Genomic DNA, 17,353 nt, shown 5'->3' on the forward strand with positions numbered 1-17,353 from the left:
AAAATAATTTTCTCTTGATCGATTAATCAACTTGTTCAGCACTATTTCTCTGTATACATGGTGGCTGATAAAGTGTCTTAAAAACTCTTCTTCTCTCTATTCTATATGTTATAATGATGAAAACTACAGGAAGCTCACTAAAGGCAAAGACATAGACAGATTAACTGGTGGGCCCCGGTGCCCCTATTGAGCCCCAACCCATCACCTTCTGTACATTGTGTCATCTCAGATTCCCATCAAGTACAGTGGCACACAGCAGACTCTACATGGCAGCTTCATTATATGCCCACAGACCCTGAGACACCAACTGTAGTTTTATGCTGGAGTAAAACTACTTGACCCCAAGCTTTCGGTTGGTCATTTAGTTTGTGGTAATGAGTGGACCGATTACAACTTTATTTAGGAATCACGTGAGCACAATAAAAACTAAAAATAATAAAGCTCTTAAAACTAGATTTGGACAGATGGTCCCTCTATAAGACAGGGCACGAACATTGTTGTAGCTAATACTGTAAGATCTGCCTTTGTTGGTATTGTGCGTTTGTGGTGCAAATTCCCAAACAAATTTGCAGTCAATCAAAATTGCCAAACACCCACTGACATTTGAGGCCCCTTGGGGTCTGTGGCTCCAGGGCAGGTGCCTGCATTTTCTGGTTGGTCAAGCCTAGGGTAAAAAGTATTTCAGCACTAAAATCTTCATTTCTATGCCCACTGGCCTAGAATAAGATCACACGTGTTATGACTAATGCGCTTCAACAGTTAAACTCAATAGTATGTCAACAGCAGATGTAGTCATCTTCCCATTAAAGTCTTTAGTAGTAGATGTCTACAATTGCGTGGACAGTCAAAAATGACCTTTTTACCTTTTTATAACTTGCTTACTACATTTCCCATTGCATCCATGTTCACACAGCCCTGCGTGACACGCATTTTACGCACAGGAGAGACAGAGTGGGTCGGGTCTGTGTTTACTTCCGGACTCCGATTTAGACCTCGCTCAGACAGCAGCAGCTCCAGTGGAGGTTCAGGCTGTCAGCTAGCACGGTAGCCATACAAGGCTTCATGACAGAGGTTACCGGGTTTGACCAGCGGCATCCCAACAGACAAGCCTCACTCGGCGCCACTGCACACCGGACACCGCGACCTCAGGCAGCCCCACACCGCTGCCCTGCTCTCCTCCGCTCGCCTTCGTGCTCAAAGTCACTCAATGCTGCACTCCCGCTACCAGCTAACGGACTGATCCGACTGTGTTACTGCCACTTCATGATCCGAGCTAGCTGAGGATCAAAACAAGGACAATCGCTCAAAGTTTAAGCGGCGTTTGGAATTTGACCGGCCGGGATCCAGCAGCTGGGAGAGACACGGGCCCCGGAGAGAGCTACTGGACTCAGGGGCCAGGCAGCCAGGGCAGCGAGGGTGGTGGCTGGATAAACTCGGGGGTCGCCTCCAGCTCCTGGTGGATTTATCCCCTGTCAGCTAACGTTAGCTAAGCTAGCTACAAACAGCGCCATGGATTGGTTAATGGGGTGAGTACAGACAGCTAACTTGCCTAGCCAGCTTACTCTCCTCTGTCAGGTCAACTGCGCAGTCTTTCTGGTGCTGCCTGCAAATCCACTGCACAGCAGCTGACACCACCTGAGTCAGCATTAGACAGGTGCACTGTCCTGTTGAATACTGTTACGATTCCACTTAAACACATTAATCTAACCACAAGCGGGTAGCATGTTGCCTAGCCTAGCTTAGCTTAGCTAAGCTTGGTAGCAAAGCTGGCTGGCAACGGTCTCATCCTGCAACGGCAACCAGCCTAATGTTACCCAGGTCCAGGCGGTGTTTTTGGGCATGTCTATGGCCTGCAGCTATCTAGCCAGCGATGGCAGCGCCTAGATTAGGTCGTGAGAATATCTGTGTAGAGGCCAGTTTGCTGTACAGGGAGCTTATTTATAGGAATGATTAGCACAGCAAACGGGCTAACGTTAGCAGCCTGTCAGTCTTGCTAACGCAGCTGTGCCCGGTTTTAGTTTATTTCCTTTGCAAGGTGCGCTGGCCGCTTTTACGAGAACTACCGTTAGCAGTCATGCTAAATTCACGTTACCTAATGTGCTGCCTTTGGGACACAACAGCGGTTCCGGTGTCAACGAGCTCACTGATGGAGAATATAGCTGTCATACTTGTGAGATGAGGTACACTGGAGAAGGTTAAATAAACATTACGCAGATGTTGGTTGATGGCAGTGAGTCATTTAACTGAAACACAACATATATTTGTCACTAACGCGAGCTGCACAGTACTGTAGTTTAAGGTGTTACAAGCTTTGTGTACTGTTTTGAATTGTAGCAGGTGACACCTGACAGAAGTTGATGATGCTGATTTCTGAGTCCTGGGTTTGGGTGAGAGCTGGTGGTCAGTAACGTTACCACTGAATGAGATACATCTGTCTCCATCTGGCACCTGCTATACAGCTAAAGTTCAAGGCCACAATCGTTGTATTCAGGATGAACCTATGACATCAGTGTAAGTGATAGAGTAACTTCACAAAGCTTACCAGCCCAGTCTATCGTAGTTGCATTTGCTATGCAAACTTAAAGGCACTAGATTGTCGGTCAAGTCATATTTTCCTGTAAGTAAAGGATGGATGCAATGAAGTAATAGTCCAAGGTGTGTTTGCAATTTCTTTCTTATATTAACACATCTTCATGCACATGGATAAGCTTAAATTTCAACCCTTTGATGCTTAAGTCTGAAACACAGTGGGATCTTGGTTTATAGGTTTGGACTTGCACAGTAAGGTGTGTCGCTGTGAGGTTATTCTTTTTGCTGACTGGTTATCAGGTTGGCTGGCTTGCCAGCTGCAACACTTTGTGAGCAGATCAGGGCTGAGGAAGGGTGGAGACATGTTCTCAGGGGTGTTTCTTCAAATTGTGACATTTTGGCTGAGAGATAACGATGCAGTCCCTCTGTAGCCCCAACCAGAATACCAGTGTTTACTATTACCTCTACCAAGGAGGTTTTTGTCCAACTGGTCTGTCTATCTGTCAGTCGGTTAGTTAGCAGGATATCTGAGAACTTATAATATAATAACAGACTTATATGAAATTTGACAGATAGTTAGGCCATGGGCAAAAGAAGATCTGATGAGTTTTGGGTGCCTGTTGACTGTTAACATTCCCAGTCATAACTCCTGAACTGTGAGGTGTATGAGCAAAAATAATTTTCCTGGCACTGCTTGGTTCAACATGTATTTATCCATCCTGGTGTTGCTCATATTTGCTGCCAGAAATTTTCCATCATTTTTACAAATCAGGCTTTTTTTCTGTTCTTTTATTTATTTATTTATTTTTACCACAAATTACATTCAATCTTGGTAAACGGTATTTGGTTATCATTGCGTTTTTGGTATTTCATGCAGTTTTTCTATGCATGGCCTATTTCACACAAACTGCTGTAATTCTTGAACACACTGTGCAGTTTTGGTTGAGGTGTTCACTCTCTGAGAGCTTTCTTGTAGTTTTTATTTTTAAAGTTTTTTCCCCCCTCCTTCTGACACTTGTTTTCCTGGTTTTGGTAACTGGTTCTCGCGTCAAGTTGCATCAGGTCTCTCAGTTGTAAATGTGATTTGTACGTCTTAACCTCCTCTTCCTTTTTCCCTCAGTCACTCACATGAAATAATGATCAATTTCTGCCCCAACAGTTGGTACTGTACTAAACTGGTTTGCTTAGTGATCTGTTAGGAATTCAAAAGCAACACCCAGTTACATCTTGGCGTTAGAGGAGGTGAGGAAAGCAAAGAACCACATACAAGTAAAAGAGAAGGCCTCTGCCTGCCGTTACTCATGGACGTTACTAAATGTAGTTGGTATTAATACACATTCTCCATCTTAGGAAAGTTTCTTTTTTGTGGAGTGACGTTTTAAATGTCTTTAAATCTCATTGTATCATGTTCTAAATACTCACAGAAAAATTAGTCATGCTTATATATGAACAAATTTTTTTTTGATGACAAGTGAAGTAGGGTATCTTCAATGTGTTATTACAGTCGGCTCTCTGTTTAGCTGTAATACCCACTGACCTAGACTGATGGCATTTCCACGTTGAGAGTTTGTTTACCTGCATGTTAAAGCCGCACATTGTCTGCTGTTTATGTATGTGTATAAGGTGTGTATGTGAGCTGAATGCATTGGAAGCGAGCATCACTGACAGAGTGGAGTCCATGAATGAGTTAACCAAGCAGGAAATCACTCAGACCCAGAATACAGACCCAGGGTGAAGGACGCCAGGGCCGAGAGAGAGAGAGAGCTCAGGGATGATGGAGGAAAGAGAGATGGAGTGGTGATAGCAGCTGATTTGGGGAGAGATGTGCAGATGAGGAGAAAGAGAAAAAGGAAGGAAGAAGCGTGATAAATGAAAGAGGCGAGACTGATGAGGGAAAGGCAGGGGGATCTAAAAGGATGAAGGGATGGGAGACGGCACATTTTTGACCGAGGGACGCGAAGGGAAGGGTGGAGGAAGGGGATATGAATGCTTTTGATGGAATTGTTGAACAGGGAGAAAAATAGAAGAAATTTAGCAGGTGGGGGGAAAGGGTGGAGTAGTTGATAGGAATGATGAAGCTCCACGGGGAATCAAATGGAGGGCTGTAGCAGATGACAAGCATATGACGGCCTACTAATGGTGGATAGATTGAGGAAAAGGGATATAGAGACAATGATATGAGGGTTTACAGTGGGGGACACATTTGCAAGAACAGAATCTTTTTTCTGTTGTTTCAGCAGGCTACAAATAACACCTCTTGGCATTACTGTGTGTATCACCTGCGTGCTTGCCTGAAAATGTAAGCCAAAATACAAACTACATTCAGTGTATCTGTGTGCTGTGTATTTATTTTGGATAGAGCGCATTATTTCAGAGCTGAATGAGCTCATCTGTCCGGATTCAGAGTCAGACAGCACGTTAAATCACCGGGGACATGTGCGACGCCTAAATGTGTCTTTTCCTGCTGTGTGAAAGGGGCAGCCTCTGACAGATGTTTAATCCCCTTTGCTTTTGAGGGATGGATTGGTAATGCTGAACGAAGAGCGAGGGAGTGGAAACTACAGCAGCTAAGTGGAGCACAATTTAGTTCATTATATATGGACTATTTTGACATTTCTAGCAAAGGTCTTGTAAGACACCATTAAACACTATGTTTGGTCTGTTTTGTCGAGAAAAAGTGTATATATTACTCAAAATAAGGTATTGAAAAGGCCTTTTTGTGTGGGTGATGAAATATAGGTATATTGGCACCAGTATCGAAAAACTTCAGACGACACCACATACAACTTCGATCAGAGGGCATTTTGTGTGGAGAAATATGAGGTCTGTTCTGGAAAACGCGTCAAAATGCCTTTGAACCAGGCACTGCTGCAGTTGAGCTGCTCACCCTTCAAGACTCTGTGTGTAATCCTCTCTTCCTCTTCAACCTTTCTCGTTAGTCAACTTGTCAGCTAAAATTGTTACAAATAAAAAAAAAAGCCGAGAGTGAAGACAATGTGAGGTGATTAGTCCGATGGCAGATAGAGAAGGGGGAATTTACAAGAACCACTTACAGGCTGAACTTCCTCTACAGTGGGAAGAGTCTGTCTATTAGTGATGTTCTGTCTCATCGCTGTGGCTCACGTCCAAAAAAAAGAACTATGTTGTTGTGGTGTCTAGCAGTAGCTATTTACTGGTGTGATGTTACTGACTGTGCTTCAATTCTTTTGCTGTAATTTTTTTATTTTAAATGTGTAACTTTTGTAATTTTGGATCAATTTGCTATCTATTAAGCAATCGCAATGCAGGATTTTATTTCTGATTCCTGAACAAAGTGCCCTGACTATGTGTATGAGCTTTGATGTGACTGTTTCCGGCTGGGGTCTTCTCCATAACAGCAGCCAATGACGCTCAAGGTTATTGTAGTATTTAGGGGCACTCCATACCAAACTCCAGTGGGGAAAAAGTTAATTGCCAGGTACAAAGATGAAACATTTAAGATGACTGACGACCATAAGTCATTAAGTTATGCAGCAGCCTCCTGTGTCTCCATGTTGAGGTTGTCATTAACTTTCAAATGTGAATTTACAGTGGGGGAAAAACACTTCGGTACTCCATATCTGACAGGAAGTACAGTGGCTCTACCCAAGCAGATTCCTTGCAACCATATTCCAGTGGTCTACAAAAATGAATTTCTTAATGAAATTCTTAAAGAAAAAACAAAAACAAAAAATGTCTATATATCAACCCCACAAATAGAATAAATATACCAATCTCAGAAATCTCTCTATTTGCATATCAACCGATCTCTACATGCATGAGAAACTCTGTGGTAACATTTTGGGTGATGGTGGTGGTAGTTTCAGAGTCTGCGTGTCTAAGTAATATCCCTTTTGTGCTTCTGCTCTGTGAACATGCGGACATGCTCTGTGTGTGTGTGTGTGTGTGTGTGTGTGTGTGTGTGTGTGTAGATGTTTCCAATGGGGATTTTGCACACTGCAACCCTGTCCTCCTTCAACCCCACTGCCTTATTTCCATCTCCACCCCACACACACACACACACACACACATTATTGCACACACTATTGCACACAGTCTCAGCCCAGGTGGTTGTTTCCGCTGCTCGCACCGCAGATGTGGTGCTGATAATAGGCTGTGACAGATGTGCAGACATCATCTCAAAGCAGTAACCTGCTCTAGAATAGAAACTAACCAACGCTGTCACCTCTGTTGCTTGGTGTAGACTATGATGGAGTCTAATTTTGCTGCCTTTAAATCATCCGCAGGGTTTCTCTGGTACCTGAGGGCAGTGTAGCAGTCAGCTTACTAGAAGATCTCTGTGTGTGCCTGGGAGAGAGCTCTTAACTAGCTTGTTACTGTTACAGTGAAGAGAGCTTCTGTTGGCTTTCTGTGTGTCAGAGCCCGCTCTATTAAGAATCAATTTATTGTCTGGCACTAAAGTTGCTTTACGACTACACATCCAAGGCAGCCACAGACAAGACTTCTTGAGACCACGTAAGCCAGCCAATGACAGTGACATGGTGTAGTTTTACAAATTCACCTCGTGTTGTTCGCCCAGTATCTCAACACACATCGGCTCTCCACACCACCCAACCCTGAGAAAAACGACTCTATAGTTCACATCAGTTGTTTTGTAAAAGTGACTTCCTTTGACTGATGGTGGAGTCGAGCTCTTTATCAAGCTGGAATCGTGATCAGAAAAATAAGAACCCCTGTTAAATGCAATGCAATCCAGTTTTGTAGTACTGCAAAAAACTACAACTGTACCTTTTTGTGACACTCGTAATGTTCTCATAGTGTCTCAGAAAAATATAAGACCATCAGATAGGTGTTGACCCAAGTCTGTTAGAGTGGATTCTGATGCATTGCATACATTGAAATACTAATTTGTAATTTGACCACCCCTCAATACAGCACACAGTGCAGCACCACCAAAAACTAGAGCCTCAAACATCACCATACATTTGGTTCAACACCCTTTTCGACAAGTTTCAATCAGCATTTATTGCAGGGCATTTCTATTGGATTACAATCAATCGTACAGAGATGAATGTTTCCCTCATCACTGGTGTATGTGCCTCAGTTCCCAGTTGAAGCTAAGATCAACTCAGCCCTGCTTTTATGGAGCTGGGCTCAGCGGCAGGCTTCGGCAGGGATCGGCTGGATGACAAGAAGACTAGTTGGCTTGTTTACTTCGCAGAAAGGGCATTTTAGTCACTTTCAACCTCCCAACACACACACACACACACACACACACACACACACACACACACACACACACACACACTCTCTCTCTCTCTCGCTCTCGCTCTCGCTCTCTCTCTCTCTCTCTCTCTCTCTCTCTCTCTCTCGGGATGCTGATGTGCAGAGACGTTTGCGTGCTAGACTGTTGCCTGAGCAGGACTGTTCAGCCGCAGAGAACAAGGCAGCTTTGAACAGGCCCAGGGCAGCCTCAGCCCTCTCCGAGAAATGTTTAACAGCAAAAGCTAGCTAGAATGTTAGCTGTATCCAGAGCTGAGCTTGTAGGAGGATAGCCTATATGCAGAGTAATATTGTACAAGCTCTGTCATGCTGTTTTTGTGTGCTGGCTTCATGTGTCTGGGACAGAGGAAGGGAAACAGGAGAAAGAAGAGTTTGAAGCGGAGTCTAAACAAACAAGTCCTCAGCTTCCCTCTCTGACATCAGTTCCCTTCTTCTACTTTTGGCGGTGTTCGCTGCTCATCAAGGCTGTGTCGTTATTTTGGGGCAACAGTAGCAGATTCCTCCTCTTCCCCAGTAACACAACAGTGCGAAAAGTGAGCAGCGGGATGCTCGCCACGCGGTAAAAGCTCAGCTGTCATAGTTCAGGTGTCAATGACTTCGGGTTTCACAGGAAGGTGACACCTGGAGCAAGTAGTTGATCTAGCAGCTCCAGAACACCAGAGAGACGTGTTTAGCAGTCAATATAGAAAGAACTACTGTTAGTCTTCCCTTCAGTGACGTAAAACTTCAAATCTAACACAACTAGTTTAAGGTTGGTTGGTGGTAAAATATGGTGCCATTGTGTTTTTAAGTTAGCTGGTGCCTGGAGAAAAGGTCTGAGTGAATGTTAAGTGAGCCTTCCCCTTGAAGACACAACACTGTATCATGGAGTGTTTTTAGGACATCAGTGTGCATCATTGAGCGAGATATAAAGGCTCAATTGAATGCCTTTTTGAGAAAGCAAATAGCCTAGGTACAAGAGCACACATATACATAGACACACTCCTGAGTAAATAATACTGCTGTACTCTCTGGTTTGTCTCTTGAGACACCTCTCTACTTCCCTGTCTTCCCCTCCCTTTCTCAGAGGCAGGGACATAGAGAGGCCCAGAAATGAACGTGATAGCAGAATGACTCGGCAGTTTGCCTTTCACTGAATATGCACAAGTGGATAATTGGAGAATCCACACGCTTGCACGGCTGTATTAAGCCCTTTCGCGAGCGCTTGAGATGGAAACTCTTGCTAGGTGTGGTGTTTTGGGATTTCAAAAGCCTGAGGACATTACATCCTGTGAGAGTATGGTGCAACCTAATGCTGTGATGGATGAAGAGGTTGCAAATGTAACCTACCTCGCTGTGCATGTGAAGCTTCTCCACCAACTCAAATGGGTCCTGACCTGTTCAAAACAGAACAGGATGCATTTCACAATGTCAGCTGCACAGTTTGCTGACATTTAACCAGCAGCCTCTGATGCATAAACATAACCACTTAGGTGCACAGTAGACCTCCTTTTTATATAATGTGCCTGTATATTTGGAGATATATTGATCTTCATATCCATTTTGTTATGGCTTTCATTTTGAAGATGTTCTGCTCATTTGGGCCACACTGTTGTGTTGCTCCTGGCTTGGCCTGGGGTGTCAGTGTCTGTGTGTGTGTTTCCTCTATTTCACTTGGCAGCAGAGTGGCACCATGCTGTGACTGTGTTTACTCTTTCGTAATGCTCTGTGCAGCCCAGCCCAGTGCACACAACTGACACTGCCATCGGAGAGGGAGAGACCGGGCAAAAGAAAAGACTGACAGAGTGCAGGAACAGTCATGCCTAATCAGCTGCTTTCGCTCCCCTTCTATCTCTTGTTATTGGTCAAAAGAGGACATTTTCTCTCAAAACATGTTGTTTCCTTTCAAGCCAACATTGCCACACAGATCCTGGACTTAACAGGGTTCTCCAGTTGCAGGACTGCCACAGGCCTGGGAGCAGCTACTGTTCTGTCAGAGTATCATAGTCATGGACCGCTGCCAGCTAGAGCTGTCTTAAGATCAGCTAAAATAAGTTGAACCCCCCTGTAGCAGGATTTAGGGTTGTTGTTGCCATCCACCCACGAGGGATACCCTGCAGAACTGTTTGCTGCATTTATTTCAGGACTGGTTGCAGTCTCTCAGATTCAGTTCTGGTTATAAATTACATTTAATGATTCTTCTTTGGGTAGAAGCACATTTAATCTATTAATTTGCACTTGTTTTTTTTTTTTAAGTAATCAGACAAGTATGAGATTTCTGTGTCATTATTGTCATCATAAGCAGGCGGCTTCTGAATGTTTTGATGTAAATGTGGTGGTAATACCAGTATCAGTAGGCACACATATAATCCTTGTCAATAAACAAGCCTCATTACTCTACAGAGTAACAATGTGGTGTCTAACCTATTGATCGACCCTACAGTTTTGGGTTCATGAGCAAAACTTGAGCTGCTAATACAACTTTAACTTAATGTGACTAGAGTGTAGTTGGTGATTATCTTAACTACCTTTTTAGTCTGGTGTTTCACTGGCAATGCAGTTTTTCTCTTACATCCCCAACCTTTGCTTTTCCTACTTAAAACTGATGTACGTACAATGTGATGAATCAATCAGTGTCACTTGAGTCTGCATCAGACAGATTCTTGATGCATCTTGTCTCATGATCAATTTAGTGAAAAACTAAACAGATGGCTCTTCCCTTTAAATATGTGGAATTTGCTCTGTGATTAGTGACTGTGCTTGTTTTTCTATAAGCTTAATATACCTCATAAAAGCTGAATAATTTCTTCTGGCTTCAGTGGAGACACTTTCTATTACAGGCGAGGTGGGGCACCTCCAATATATTACTTTGTGGGCATGGAACAAGTGAAGTGTTGGATCTGCAACAAAACCTAATCGCATCATGTCTAATATTCCACCAAACTGAATTAAAATCTGATCAGAAGTCTTTCAATAGTCCCGCTAACTAACAGACAAACTGGACCAACAGCATCCTTGACTTAGGCAACAAGATGGAGAGTTGGGATGTGAAATTTTGAGACAAAAATGGGAAAGATTGGGTATTAGGGCTGTGCAAATTGAAAGCACCAGAAAAAAAGAAAGGGGACAGAGAAAGAGAGGGCAGCTGATAAGGAGGAGAGCAGCAGGAGAATATAGAAAGTGTGGGTAAAGAGCGAAGGAAGGAGGGGAAACGATAGTGGCTATGGGTGAGATATGGAGATAAATGGGAAGCGGAAAGAGCTAGATTAGAAACAGCAGAGGTCTGCAATAGAGGACCGAAAGGGAAATTTAACAGCAAGGGCCCGAGCCACCAGTGACAGAGTGAGAAATGGAGTTTGGAGCCGTGTGCAGGTCAGAAAGGGAGGGAAGGCCAATAGAAGGATGGAGAAATAAAAATGCATTGGACACCTTCACTGGATCTTGCCAGATTGGTGTGATTCCCAAAACCTTAAAACCAAGATTTTGAGCGTTTGCCCAGTAGAACAGTCGGTCCTCCTTCAACCAGCGAGATAAGACACCTAATTTGTCTTAGAGGAGGAAGCCTTTAATTCTGGGTGATTTTATTTATTTTGCACTAAGATGTGGTCAGCACCCTCGGGCGAGGCTTCAGCTGAGCGGTGTGCTGCCAAATCTGTGCAGAGCCGGTGGGCTGCTAGTGTTGGTGTAAGCTTGCTAGGTTTGTCGTTGGTGGCTGAGGCTAGGCCGCTAGGCTGGTCTGAACTGTAATTGGATTAGAGATCTGTGTTGCATCAGGCGAGGCAAGTCGAGTATATACACACACACACACACACTTTAAAAGCACACACGCCTCAGGGAGCCAAGTTCATCTGAGTACTCGAGGCTGAACTCCTCCGCCTCATTTTTTCCTCTCAAACTTTCTTCTTTCCTCAGCATCCTGCTATTTTCTTTATCCCCCTTTAATCAACAACCCACCCCTTCCCCCCGGCTGTTATGTGTATGCTTAGGTGTGTGCAATCATGCTTTTTGTGTATGAGCATGTTAGTGTTTGTGTGCATGTATATGGATCAGCCCTGTGCCATGGATACCCTCCCTCAAGGAAATTACAGGAGTTGCAGCAGAGCCCATGCTGAGAACACCCAGTACAATAAAGGACAGGAAAAAGAAAGGAAAAGTGTAGATAATAATGTGAATCCTCATACTGAACATGATAGATGTGAAGACATCCTACTGTACTTGGAGAAATGAGGGAGAGAGCTGCTCTTGACCTTTTTTTTCAATTGTGAACTTCCTTTTTAGCAGCTTTGGACAGGAAGTATAAGGTGATGTCATGGGTGGTGTGCATCCTGATTGCTTCGTTTACCCTTCTTAACATTTTGGTGTGCAATGACTTAATCTGTGAAGAGTTTCCTTCACTTAACGAACTGGTAAGAACTGGAATTGAGCTCATGATAAGTTGTAGTAATTTATTTAAACTGAGTTAAAGGTTAACTGGGTACAGTGCGTCTCTTATTCTATCCATTTATTGTCTGTCTCACTTTGTGGCTCATGTGATGCATGTGTCATGAAGGTGTAGTGTTTTCTTGGCCCATTTTTAGTAATTTAGCTGATGTTCCTATCTTTGAGAGGCTTGCAGTGAATGAATTAGTAGGGGAAAGGTAAACTCCCAGGTCATCATTACCAGTAAACATTACAGTAATCATGCTCCTCACTATCAGTAAGGAGGGTGCAGTAATCTTGCACAACAATGCAGGTGCCAGGAAACAAAATAAAACAAAAGCCAAGAAGAAAAATGGACTTTATCTCACTGCCTGACCTGCTAAGGAAGAAACTGTGCACTAAAAGGTGTCAGGTGTTACTGATCACTGTAATACATGAGCAGGGTGTGGTGAGGTGTGCTGTTTTTGAGGTTTGTTGGACAGGTTTAAATAAGAGGCTGGTATCACTGAAGAGGAGGCATGAAGTAAGGGAAGAGACCAAAATTCAGCAGCCCAGGAAGAGATACATTACACGAGAAAAATGATTTCCCTTCCCTCAGTGGTCCCACCTTTTTATCTTTGTGTGTGTGTTTGTACATGCATACGTGCGTTAACACTCGTATACCACATGTGGATGTGGTTGAGGCAAGAAATTAAACAGCAGCGAGACAGGCAGTAAGATTAGAGGGAGATGGCGATAGAACAGGCTTAATGGCTGACAGGCCAGCACTAGCAGCCATATGTTTCATATGTGTCCACTGACATCCCTGCCATATGGCTCTGATCTGCATATATGGCCTGTACATCTCCTCAACTTCCTGCCACCATGACAGCCAAGCGAGGGAGGGAGCGGACAGCGTGTGGATAGAGATAGAGGGAGGGGGAGGAGGGTGTAGCTCTGTTGTGGGATGATGATCTCAAATCTGTTCCCTAAAACAAATACACACCTTGTTTTTAATGTAATGGATGAAAAACACCCATATCCCCCCCAGCTGATATCATTCGGTGCCAAGGTTTCAAACCTGGCCCACCTATCAGCAAGGAAAATAACAGCGGCAGCAGTTTAGACTTGCAGTCTATTTGATCATTTAAAATCAAAGTTTTCACAGAGGTGTTTACAGCAGAGGTGGGCCGTCTCCCCTAAACTAATGATCACCTCCACTCACAGCAGATGAAATTAGTGCTGAAGACTTGGCTGCACCTAATGATCACTTTCATTATTCACTAATCAGACAGTTATTTGTTAGATAAATCAATTAATCATTTAGTCAGTCAAATGTGAAAAAATAGTTGACAAAGCCCATTACATTTCTCTAGAGTCCAAGGAGATGGCTTCAGATTTCTTGTTTTGTCCGATCAACAGTCCAAAACCCGCAGATGTTTAATTTACAGTGATATAAAACAGAGAAAAGCAGCTGGTGTTTACAGTTCAGAAGCTTAAACCAGTAATGTTCTGGCATTTTTGCTTAAAAAATTACTTGAGAAATGAATAATCGATTATCTAAAAAGTAGTTGATTAATTTTCTATTAATCGACTATTTGTTTCAACACTACTGAAGACATATATTTTTTAGGTAAAGCTGTGAGACAAGATTTTAATGACAAAATAATACATTTAGGTGGTGTAAGTCTTAAATATAATACCTAAAAACATAAACACAAAAAAAACAGCGAAAGAATAAAAGTAGCTGTAACACGCATTGCCTGAAAGTGGCGTAAATGTTAAAATTGCAGCAGCTGTTTCTTTCTTTGCTTGTACGACGCAACAACAACATCCCTACATCTGCTGATCTAGCACAGGCTACCTTGTGGACAGCCTGCTGCAGCCTGCTAAACATGAATGCGTGAGTTTGTGAGGGTGTCACAAGCCGGCTCCATGAGGTGCTTCACATCTAAAAAAGGATGTGGAGGAGGGAGATGTTTTTGAGGGAAGAGTTTGACTTGGAATGAAGGCAAAGGGATAACAGAGAGGGAGCTGGTGTTCAGGGTCGTCTGATTTCCGCTGCTGGGTTAGGGTCACTGTAAGGGAGCTGCTGACTGGGCCTCCCAGAAGTGAGGTAGAACAGCTCAAGGCTGAACACGACACAAAAACACAAGACACACAACAGAGGATTTGACCCCTATAAGGCCTCTGATATCCCCTTGAGGACGTGTGCGTGTGTAAACACGGATAAGTCTGACTGACTGAGGGCTTACAGAGGGCCACGCTGGGGAACATGCTCTGTCAGTTAGAATTGTCCCATTCATACACACACTCACACAGTACACTGTACTTCATTATAACGCAGTCAAGGTCTGGCGTGATGTCACAACACTGTCCTTTTCTTCTCTGTTGTGTGCCGTAGACCTGCTAAACGTGACCTTTCGAAAAGCCTTTTTAATCACCGGTGGTCTCTGAGCTGGGTGGCTCGTGGAAACCTTTTTCTAACTTTGGACTGTATTCATTTAGGCAAAGTTTTTATTCAACACTGGTGCATTGGACAGGTTGGCATATCTTGTTCAATTAAGAAAAAAAAAGGTTAAAACATGTTTATACTTCCCAAACCAAGATATTGATGAAACAGACAAAATGGGAGATCTTAAGTCTGTTCTGCCTTCCCTTTCTTTCCAGTTTCATCCTTTTATCTCCAATTTTATCTACACATTCTCGTCTTCTGCTTGCTGTCTGACCCGTACTCCCAGCAGAGGTTTTCTACCTACAGTAGCTGCCTCCCACTGGAAGCCAGAGTGGACTGAGTCATATATCAGGGGGGAGTGTGCAGAGCAGAACAGGCTACTACAGATTAGAGGTGAGAGGAGTGTGCTGCTGATTTATTATCGGCTGTTAGCTGGTTAAATGAGGCTAAGTGAGCTGGCCAGCTCAGGGAGGTGAGGTGGAGGAGATTAGCCTACATAAAGAGTGATGGAGGGAGAAGATCTGTGAAGCCAACAGTGACTCCTGACCTCCTGCCTTTTGCATACTGTTTCTCTTTATCTTCTCCCTCGTCCCTCCTCTGCTCTGCTACTCTGCCCTTCTCTTCATCCTCGGGTCCTCCCTGCAAGTATCTCATGTTGCCTCTGCAAAGCAGTGCTGGTTATGTTAGGCTTGATGAGAAGTGGCCAACAATGTTCTCTGTGTTGTCTAATTATTATGCAACAAGTTAGTGCTTGTCATTGTCACTGACAGTGTTGCTTGTTCTTTGTGCAGCATTGCAGCCCTAAACTTGGCTTGGTCACATTCACATATCTAATATACCACATGTCAAAACATATCTATTCTATATCTAACATCCATATCTAATATATTTTTTAAAAGTGCAGGAGGCTGCAACGATTAATTGTAAATGGAAAAAATGGCCTAAGTTCAAAACAGGAGACAAAAAATGAGCTTAAGTATATGGTGTTCTTTTGGCAGTATGCAGTAACAATAGATAGCCTGACACCCAGGGACACCAGGAAATAACACGGAAATTTTTTTACAATGAAAATGTGAGGTTTCACTGACAAACCAGCTCTTAAAGGAGAACTCCAGCCATTTAGTATTGCACTACCAATATTTTTGTTGTTGTTGTTGTTTTTAGCTGGTGGTATTGTTATTGTGTTCCTATATGTCCATGTGTGCGTTTGTGCTTGAATAATAATTAAATAAACTAAAGAAATGGTCAAAATTGAAACAGCAATGGTGAAGTTATCCTAATTTTACTCCCCAGTAAGCATCAAGCTCTGAAAACTCTGGATCCTACATTTCCCATAAGGCGACTCAATTGCATCTTTCATTGGACTTCCCCTGCCTGATAAATGCCCATGTCTTTCAAAAGCCATGCCCCAGTTGGCAATGCACGCCTTCTGTCATAAATTTCTAGTCTCAAACCCTAAGCCAAGATAGGTGGAATTCCCCTTTAATCATGAAATTCCGTTTAATGCATTCAATACGGAGTCATCGTGACCTTCCTGACAAGAGTGACAGATAGAAATAGTAAAGGTCTATATATGGCTCTGGATGAGGCTATATGTTTACTCTGGTGTGCTGGATATCAGCTGTGAAAGCTGTTTCTGTCCTCAACCTTTGGATGATGTGTTAGTTTGCACGTTTGCGTCGTGTGTGAGAGAGAGAGAGAGAGTGAGTGAGATACGTTCCCCACATCCGTTTCCTCTCATGGAGGAACAGTAGGTCAGGGGTTTTGGTCCGTTCTGGGGAGTTAATGTGTTGCTCAGAGAGGAGGGGAGGGGGCAGAAATACAGTGCACGCAGATGGGACACTTCTCATACTCACTGGGGAGTTCATGTAACCTCGGTGAGGTGGTGGTGGTGACTCTTTCATGTTTAGGAAATTTTAGCCTTGTTGCATTGTGTTTAATATTTTTTTTAAGTGAGGTTTGGTGCAGTCTGCCACTGCCTGAATGAAAGGAAGCTTACATTTTGTTTTCCCTGTGTCCATCTGTCTTTTTTTGGTCTCTGTATTTCCCCTTTTTCATGTGGTACTTGACATTATTACAGTTATCTGTGCTCTGACTGCATGTTTGCTTGTTTGGCCTGGGTGTGTGTCTTCATGTACACTTGTATCCTCACCTCTGTTTGCATATGGCCTTGTGTTTGGTTCTTGTGTCTGTGTGTGTGTGTGTGTGTGTGTGTTATTCCTTATCTCCCTCTCTGCCCCACCCTGTACTGTAACATGCTCTCCTTTCCTCCTCATTGTTCTGCCTCTCCACCGGGTCAGAGAGTCTGGTGCAGTAGCTCGCAGGAAGTCTTCGCCGTTGTGCTGAAGGGAAGGAGACAAACAGTGAGATGCACAAACACAGGAAGTGCTGCTTTCCTCATGCGACCTCCAGCTGGGCGTCTGGCAATGTGCTCGGTTTGTCACAAAGCGGCAACGCGAGCTCCGTCTCTAACCGCACGTGTCTTTCTCTGTGTTTCGGTCTCCTCCATCTTGCTTAGTTGACATCTCCCCTCCACTGTCAATGATAACCACTCTGGCTCTGTGCAGCTGCACTGCATGCCTGAATACTAGTAATTAGCCTTTGTGCCATCTGCCATATTTTATATTTGTTAATTCAACAGTGTAGTGAAGTGGCTTCTGGGAAATAGATGTGTTGTCATGCCACGTACTGTTACAGTTTGGGCAGTTATCAACAGGAATGATAAAAATA

The 17,353-nt window shown here is 43.6% G+C and overlaps 1 protein-coding gene across 1 annotated transcript in view; it reads left to right on the plus strand.

Annotated features, from left to right (window-relative positions):
- The first annotated feature begins 967 nt into the window (after window positions 1-967).
- Window positions 968-17,353, plus strand: part of mob2a (MOB kinase activator 2a) — a 65,495-nt gene continuing 49,109 nt past the window's right edge. Inside the window, exon 1 of the mRNA XM_044191893.1 lies at window positions 968-1,526. Coding sequence (XP_044047828.1) covers window positions 1,510-1,526 — 17 coding nt within the window. The 5' untranslated portion in view covers window positions 968-1,509. The remainder of the gene's footprint in view (window positions 1,527-17,353) is intronic.

The sequence above is a fragment of the Siniperca chuatsi genome, linkage group LG4, assembly GCF_020085105.1.
Source record: "Siniperca chuatsi isolate FFG_IHB_CAS linkage group LG4, ASM2008510v1, whole genome shotgun sequence".
NCBI lineage: Eukaryota > Metazoa > Chordata > Actinopteri > Centrarchiformes > Sinipercidae > Siniperca > Siniperca chuatsi.